Here is a 9,144-nt window from a genome sequence, read left to right as displayed (position 1 = left end):
AGCCCTCAAATATATATATATATACACACGTCTCTATAGCTTTGAGTTCATTCGAATCTTATTCAATTTTCACTTATTTAGAATCCATATATAATTAATCTTGGCGTGCAAAATAATTTTTAAACTATTTTAAAAAATAATAGACTCTTAAATGTATCAAGAACACGGCCTTATGTAACTCTAAAGCAATTTTAGAGACGAAAAATACCTAAAATATTTTGGATCATCTTAGAAAGGATAATAAAATAAGAAAAATTTATGATAATATTTCTATAAATAGCTTTTGAAGTTCATCTAAATACTTCTCTAATTTCGAAATATTAAAATCATTTCATTTATCTTAGATATTTTATATCTACTATTTAAAGAACTCTTAATATTTTCAAATGATCATATCCATACATTTTAAATCATTTACTTAAGGTGAAGATTGTGATGAACTTGTAGCGGTTTTAAACTTTTCGAACTTTCTACCTAAAATGTTTTGATTTACAAAAATCGAAGAATCTAAATATTATGATTACATGTTTTCGAATTTGGCAATATAATGCACTATTAGTTTCATGAAATTTAATATATAGTATCAATATGTTCGAGCACAATAGAGAGTACAAACATTATATATATTTTAAAACTCTATATAAAACTCGCATTAGTTAAAATTTAATGAGCAATATGTCTTACATGCTAGAATTGCAACTAAAATTTTTTCATTTGATTTTTACTAATGGGAAGTTTTGCCCTGAACTTTACAATATAAAAATATGTTTATTGCGATTTTTAAAATACATATGATAAATGGTGATTTTTTACCGTAAATCATAGAAAGTGTAATATAATTTGTTTCGTACGTAATTTGAAAAACCATTCTATATTTTATTTTTTTCAAGAAAATGAAATTTTGGGACGATACAAAAGAGCTATAAGAGTTGTAGTAAGAACTACGAAGTTAGGGAGAGAAGAATTTTGTAATATTTTATGTTTTGGATTATCGTAATCGATTTTTTAAATAGTAAGAAGGTTAAGGTGCACTTGGTTTGCCTTTTAAACCATTTTTTATGTTATCCTAATGATTTTTAATAAATATATATATATATATATTTTATAAAATATTAAATCAAATACTATTTAAATTAAAAGTCAAATAAAAAATTAAAATCAAACATAAATCATACAAACTATATACACATCTTTATGAAATTTGAAAGATGTTCTATTTTTCGCTCTATATCATTTTAAAATCCTTTTATTATTTTTTTTTAAATTGAAATAATAAATATCTAGAAAGCAATAACATGAGATATTTTGGTTTTTGAGAGGCTCCAAGAACACATGATTTCAAAATCAAAATAAATTACATGGAACCCCACTGACATAAAATGATAGTATAGTGAAGTGATATGTAATTTGATATATATATATATTTATTTATTTATTTAGAATATTTGGGTTAGCATGGAGATTTAAGAAAAATAAATACCGTATTGAAAGTAAAAAGATGGTTGAAAATATTTTTCAAAATAAATTAGAAATTAAAGAAAATAAAAGAAAATAAAAGGTAATGAAAATAATAGTATTTATTGTAAATAGACATTGACTTAATGATAATAGTGAAATATTAATTTGTTGACTTTTTTAAAATTAGTAATAATGTAAATTTAACGAAACAGACTATATAATAAGCGGATAATATTACTTTTTATTTTTAAAATATTGTATTTTAAATTACTATACAAACATAAAATCTAAAGTTGAAATATAAAACAAACCAAACACTCATGTGTAACATATGCTGACATAATAAATAAGGTTGTTTCTTAAAAATATCTAACATAGGTATTTATTTTTTATTTTATTCGATTAAATGTTACTATAATTAAATTGATAAATTAATATTTTTGTCACACTCTTGTAAATCAAGCGGTGAGATATGACTCTACTGTATAAAGAATGAGTTGCCTCAGTTCTTATGTCTACAGTAAAAGGGACAAAATATCCGAGACAGAGAGAGAGAGTATTAGATAATATCAATATAAATACTATAGTTGATAACTTACTATTTAAAATTACTATAAAAATATTACTGCTAATTATATGCTAATAACTATATTTATGATCGGACATGTTTGGAAAATATCTTATAGTTTGAGGTTTGTTTGATTGTAATTTTAAATTTAATTGAAATAAAATATTGATTTGAATTTTTATTGAAATAATATTTTGATATATTGTTTTATGATATAAAATAATATATTTTTAATGAAAATCATATGAGATGAATAATGAATTTTTTTAATTTTTTTTTATCTAAAATAACAAACACCGAAAGTTTTGAATTTTTTTTTTTAAAAAAATTTAGAATGCACAAGAATAACGACTACGAATTTATATATTATTTCAAAATAAACTTGTGATTTAATAATTTTTAGAAAAATTAAAACAATGCCTAAAACCCAAAATTATGTCTAAACAAAGCATTAAGTATGAGAATGTGTTACGATATGGCGGTGTTAAATGTATATGTATTTAACTAATAGAAATTGTGAGTAAAAAAAATAAAAATATTGAATTGATAAAAATAAAATGACATTTTGGCCCCTAGAGTTTTAGGGCTGGTTTTGTCGATGAATATATATCATATTCCCTCCGTCTCAAAAGTTTAGTCTTATTGTGTTGGACACGGGATTTAAGAAATATTGATATTATATTGATAATATATAAAAAATAATGATAAATGACTTTTTTGTCATTGTGAATATATTAGTGTAAAAAGTAGTTGTAATTGTGTAATAATAAAAAAAAATATATATATGGATAGCTTTATATTGATATAGTTATTTATAGAAATGAGACTATTGTTTTGAGACGGACAAAAATGGTAAACAAGACTACTCGTCTCTTAACAATCTATCTATTTTTCCATTTTAGTCCGTTCCATAACAAAGTATCAACTTTTTTTTTAGTAATTATACTATAACTAACGTTACAAATATCCTTATAATTTACAATATATTACATAAATGTCATTACTTTTATACTCCCTCCGTCCCGCATACCATGTCCACGTTGCCGTTTCTGTCCGTCCCACATTCCATGTCACTTTCTATTTTTGGAAAATGATTACACAATTTAATCTCATTTTAATCTTTTTAATTTTAATTAAACTAATTAGTTATATTAATCTTAATTTATAATTATTTATATTATAAGATAATTATCTTTACTAATACATTTTTAATTATTTACTAATTATACTCTTGTCTACATTATAGCAGACACGGTATGTGAACGGAGGGAATATCATACAATACTAATAAAATTAGTTTAGTCTTTTTATTTTTATTTCTACTATATCATAATAAAACTAATATTTCTAAAACTCCGTGCAAAAAGTAAATGAATAAATAAATATGAGACAGAAAGAGCATAACTAATACATGTATGTTTCATATTTTTATAATATTTATGAAAAATTATGTCACTTAAAAGCACTATGTGAACAAATATTTTGTTTTTCAAAACACTACAAAAAGTACTAAATGACCAAAAATATATTACGACTAAGTCGACGAGAAAAAAATGTCTCATTAATTAATACTCATTATGCACTCTCGGGTAACGATTGCAAATTCTTATATTATCCCAAAAAAATTAAAAATAATAATTCCGATAAAAATAAAATAAAATAGTATAATATAAATAACTATATATGACACTTTCCAAAAATATTACTCTAAAAACATATGAACCCATTTTTTTACATTAAGTAAAGAATTGTAATAATAGCGTTAAGAATGTATGCAGAAATAAGAATTTACCGAACTTAGAAAATCCCTAATCACTAAATAATTAATTACATATAACCAGCCAGTTACACGTGCCGCAAATATTGGATTTAAAATAAAAAATAAATAAATAAAATAATAATGAGGACTGACTTAGGATTGAATCAAAAATTAATTGATGAGGGAAGAAAAAGTGTCCCATTAATTAATACTGAAAGAACAATTCATCCACCAACACTTAGCAACCAGATGCAGATGTTTTGTAATTAATAATATTAATTAAATAATAATAATAATAAATAAATAAAATAAATAAATGAGAGGAAAATGTGTATTTATTTTTGTAAAATATTTTGAAAGAATTCTTTTTAATATAAATTATAAAAAATAATGTAAATAATATAAAAATAATCTCTGCGTAATATATTAATTTTTAAAAATTATTATATGAAAAATAATATACTGAAGAAAACACCCACAAATATTTAGGTTCTTGTGTTTTTAATTTTATTATCTCGATTCCTGACGCTTTTTATAAAATATATATTTTAAAATATTTAATTAAACATTATTTTAATGTTAAATTAAGGAGATTTTTTTATATTGAATTTGAAAAAAATTAATTTAAATTTAATATTAAAATATAATTTCATATAATTTTTTTGTATAAAAAAAGTATTTATTTTTTGAATAAATATAAAGTTCAAATAGAAATTGCGATAAAGAAACACCCTAAATTTAACCAAAAATGATCGTTTTTAAGTATTGAATTGAATTTCATATGTGCAAATTAAATTGAATTAAATTAAATAAACTAATTAATTGTAAAGATACTCATAACTTAAATAAGTATCAACCTTAACACACATTCCTCTCATCCCGAAAAAAAAAAAAAAAAAAAAAAAAAAAAATTGTAAGAAGAAACTGGAGCAAACCGTAGGAAAAGTAACTTCAGGGCATGGACAGAGAGCGAGAGAGCATCCAAAGGAGCAGTGCAACGAAGACAAAGACTCCTGTAGCTATACAAACCATGTCTACCCCTTTCTCTCTCTTCTGCTTTCTCTCTCTAAACTGAGCTTTCATTCTCGTATACTCCTCGTAAATATCTTTCTCCCTTACCCCATCGAATTTCCATTTTTGCCCTTCCATGGCGGCCTGCACCGCCGCCACTCCCTCCGCCCCCGTCACGATCTTCCCCTCCATCTCCTCCACCTGCATACTGATCTCCTTCACACGCGCCTCGCCGCCTCCGCCGCCTCCGCCGCCGAAGGTCATCACCACGCCGCACTGGAGGAGCTCGCCGGAGGACCGGCCGGCGACCACAGTCGCGAACCGGATCTGGACGTCGTCCGTCAGCCAGTGCCGGCGGACCTCCACCGCCGACTCGCTGGCGACGTTGACGGCGCGGTGGTTCGTGGCGTCGATTAGAATCCAGGTTATTTTGAAACGTTCGGCGGCGCGTTCGATTGACGCGCTGTCTCCGGAGCTGAGGTCCAGGGGAGTGGGGACGGTTTCCTTCGGGTCCAGGAGGTCCAGGCGGAAGGGCGTGCAGAGGAACCACGGGGAAACCGTCTCTGTTTCTAGAACCTTCGAGAAGATGATCTGACCGTCGAATGAGACATCGACGGCTGAGATTAACTCCGAGGGTAACGGCGTTTGGCGCGCCGTGAACCGGAGGTGCCGGCGGACCGGGAAAGCGTCGGAGAAGAAGGAGGTGTGGCCGGCGGGGAAGGCGGCGACGGCGCGGAGGACGCGGCGGTCGGCGGTGGAAGGCCACGTGGCGTTGCAGATGTCCTTCCAGAGGGAGTCGTCGTTGCAGAGGGAGAGGAATTGAGTGGAGGCGCAGGCGGCGGAGGCGAGGGTGGCGCCGTCGAGGTGGTTGAGGATGCGCGACTGGAGGACGTCGGCGGGGATGGCGGCGATTGTGGTGTCTCCGGCGGCGGCGGACATGGGGATTTGGAAGAAGGCCGTGTTTGGATTGTGGAATAAAAAGAGATATTTCTGAAATCAGATATTATAGAGAAGAAGAGATAAATGACGGGTATTAAATAAATAAATATTAGAAATTAGAAAAAGAGGACCGTACGGCTACGCAGGTTGGACACGTTTGCACAGTTTGACTATTTTGACTTTCTCAGCTCTCCCATTCTTATCCAGATTATTTGATTTTATTATTTTATTTTTATATTCTAGATATAGATATCAATTTAAAATTCGTTTATATGCGTCGGGTGCGTTGCGTTGTTGAAGGTTATTTTACCCTTCAATAATGAGAAAGGTCATGGACATATATATACTGTTAGGGGTGGGCAAAATATCCGAACCGAACCGCAAAACCGTCGAACCGAACTAAATCGAACCGAATTTGCTGCAAATTCGGTTCGAATACAAATACTGCATATTTGGTATTTGTTCGGTTCGGTTCGGTTTCGGTTTCTAACCTTTTTTTCGGTTCGGTTAACCGAACCGGATAATTTTATAATAAATTAATTATGTTATATTATATATTTATAATTTATTTATATAAATTATCATTAATAATATACATTACAGCCAGTCCCCCAGTGCAGACCCGGTTCAAACCCAGTGCAAACCGCCAAACCTCATCTCCCAAATCTCAAACGCGATTTCACAACCCTAATTTCTTCGTCTACCTCCTGGACATCGGCGGTACTTCACCTGTTCACCATCTTGCGATTTTTCAGCCAATCAGCGGCGGCTTCATCTTGTTTCTGCGATTTTTTATTCCATCTCTCAGCACGGCTTCACCCCCTCTTCTGCAGTTTGTGTGCAACTATCCAGACAATCGTTTTCAACTCTTCGCGCACAATACAACTACAAAATCTTTCGGGTAACAACTACAAATAGTCGATTCAAGATTATAAAATCTTTTCCATTTTATTTACATTGTGCAGAGTTTTTTATTGTTTTTTTAGTGGACCGTTTTTTTTGTTCAAATTTTTTTTCCAAAATATAAATATAATTGTGCAGGTTTTATTATTATTTTTTAACAATTAATTGCAGTGCATTATTATTGATTTTTTCTAAAAAGAATTATTTTATTATCTTATTTTTCAGGAATTCGACGGTGAAAAGATGCACACGCAGATTTATTTTCGTGGATATTGTAATTTGACTTTTAAATATACTTTATGTTTCATGTTAATTTGTTTTTAATTGAACTGATATTGTGTTGTTGTTTATGAGTGTTTCAATTCCAAAAGTAGATTTATTTGTCAATATTTGTTTGAATTCGGTTCGGTTCGGATATTTGCAAATAGTACAAATATTTTCGGTTAACCGAAGATTCGGTTAACCGAAATTTTCGGTTCAGTTTCGGTTCGCGGTTTCGAATATTTGTTCGGTTCGGTTTGGATATCAAATACCTGCATATTTGCAAATATCCGAACCGTGCCCACCCCTATATACTGTAGAGAGACTTTGGTTTCACTTTGGGTTGGATTTTTTTATTTAAATTTTAGTTACAGTATTTTAATGTAATACTCCGTCATTCTCTTTTAAACACCATGCAATATTTGAATTTCGAGAACAATTTTGGTGGAGGGTAATTTGAGTGATACGATTGAAAAAAAAAATATTATTTCCGTTCTAGAATTATAGTCTCGATTGTATATGACACGAGTTTTAATAAATATTAATATTATATTGGTAATTAGTAAAAAGTACGGATAAAAAACTTTTTTGTCCTTATGAGTGTATTAGTATAAAAAATAGTGACAATTGTGTAATAATAATGAAAAAATAAAGGTAATTTTATAGTTGATTATTTATAGAAATGAAACTATTGTGTTGGGACCGATAAAAATAGTAAACAAGACTACGAAATGAGTATTTATTTATTTTTATTTGAATAATGAGATGTGATAAGGTAAAATATATATTTATATATAAATATATAATTAATTATTTTTAAATTTAAAAATATTACAAAAAATATTAATATAATTTTAATAATAATTGTATATTATAGTAATTTTTATTTGAAATCAATCAAACCAATTTTTTAATATTATAAATTAATTAGACACTAAAAAAAATACTCTGTTAAAAATTAATATTTAAAAAATATTCTAAAATATAATATTTAGAAAAAATAAGATCAACCATCAAAATTGATTTTAATCAAACTATTTTTTATATTTATTTTCAGTCTCATTAAAAAAAATAATTAATACAGAGTACAAGATTCTGAGAATGTATGGCAAAAATAAAGGCACACAAAAGTGTGTATATATATATATATATATACAAGTTGGTTTGAGTCTAAACTAATATAAATAACAAATAATATATCTATAACTAGCAATCCCTCATATTCAAGATCAGCACTAGAGATTAACTTTAGTTTGTTTAAGAGCAATAAAAATTGTTTGGAATAAGAGTTTTTTATGAAGATATTTGTTGTCTGATCCGAATAAGATAATAGAATGAGTTGGAGAGTTCTATAGAAAACATGCTAACGAATGAAATGATAGTCAAATTCAATATGTTTGATATGTTTGTGAGATATCATTTTGAACTATCTTCATAGTTCTCTAACTATTGCAGTGAAGTACATTAAAAGACGGTTGAGGAACATCAAAATCAGTACAAAAATGATTTTAATAGAACATGAGAATTGAATATGGATCATCGGAACAAATTGAACATATATAGTTGAAAATTCATAACAAATTGTAAACAAATGAAATCCAAGTAAATTGGGAAAAATCATCATAAAATACAATATAATACTAAAAATCACTTATCGCGACAGGAAAAAGACCAACTGTATGCTAACTTGATTGATTGTAACGGAAGTCAAAGTGACATTTGATTCGAATCGAACACAAGCGTATTTAAACAATCATTAAATCATATTTATATAAGTATTCAAACACGGACGTGTCCCCTGTGAAATGCCCGTGTTTAAATACCGATATAAATAGGATCTAAGTAATAATATATAAATAAACAAATGAAGGCTTTATTTCTCCAAACATTTTTTTTTCTATCATGAATTTTTAATATATATAATATATAGTATTATATTTTATCATCTCAAAAAATTAATATTATAACCTAAAATAATATTTTTTTATACTGCTTTTACAATTTCATATACTTCATATTAAAAAAAATTAAACTAAAACACTAAAAACACATACCCTAAGTAATCAAGAGATGATGGAAATAATTAGACTACTAAGTTGCTTACAAATTGCAATAAGTGTTGAAAAGTACACATTCTTCCACAATTCTCCAAAAATACAATTCCCTCGAAAATTAATATATTATATATATTCATTATTTTTATATTATTTACACAATTTTCTATATATCATATAAAAAAAATAAT

At 28.4% G+C, this 9,144-nt stretch overlaps 1 protein-coding gene across 1 annotated transcript; it reads right to left on the bottom strand.

Annotated features, from left to right (window-relative positions):
* Nucleotides 1-4,736: 4,736 nt before the first annotated feature.
* LOC127239273 (F-box protein At2g27310) lies at nucleotides 4,737-5,735 on the bottom strand. Its single transcript, XM_051257348.1, has one exon. It carries the CDS (start codon nucleotides 5,733-5,735, stop codon nucleotides 4,737-4,739), a length of 999 nt encoding a protein of 332 aa, XP_051113305.1.
* Between the last annotated feature and the right edge of the window lie 3,409 nt (nucleotides 5,736-9,144).

Source organism: Andrographis paniculata, unplaced genomic scaffold (assembly GCF_009805555.1).
Source record: "Andrographis paniculata isolate CXL003 unplaced genomic scaffold, ASM980555v1 Contig77END, whole genome shotgun sequence".
NCBI lineage: Eukaryota > Viridiplantae > Streptophyta > Magnoliopsida > Lamiales > Acanthaceae > Andrographis > Andrographis paniculata.
The sequence above is the reverse complement of the archived record's forward strand: the minus strand, read 5'-3'. Positions and strand labels throughout refer to the sequence as shown.

Excerpts from the sequence above, each read along its gene's own strand:
- LOC127239273 (XM_051257348.1), bottom strand. The coding sequence starts at position 5,735 with ATGTCCGCCGCCGCCGGAGACACCACAATCGCCGCCATCCCCGCCGAC.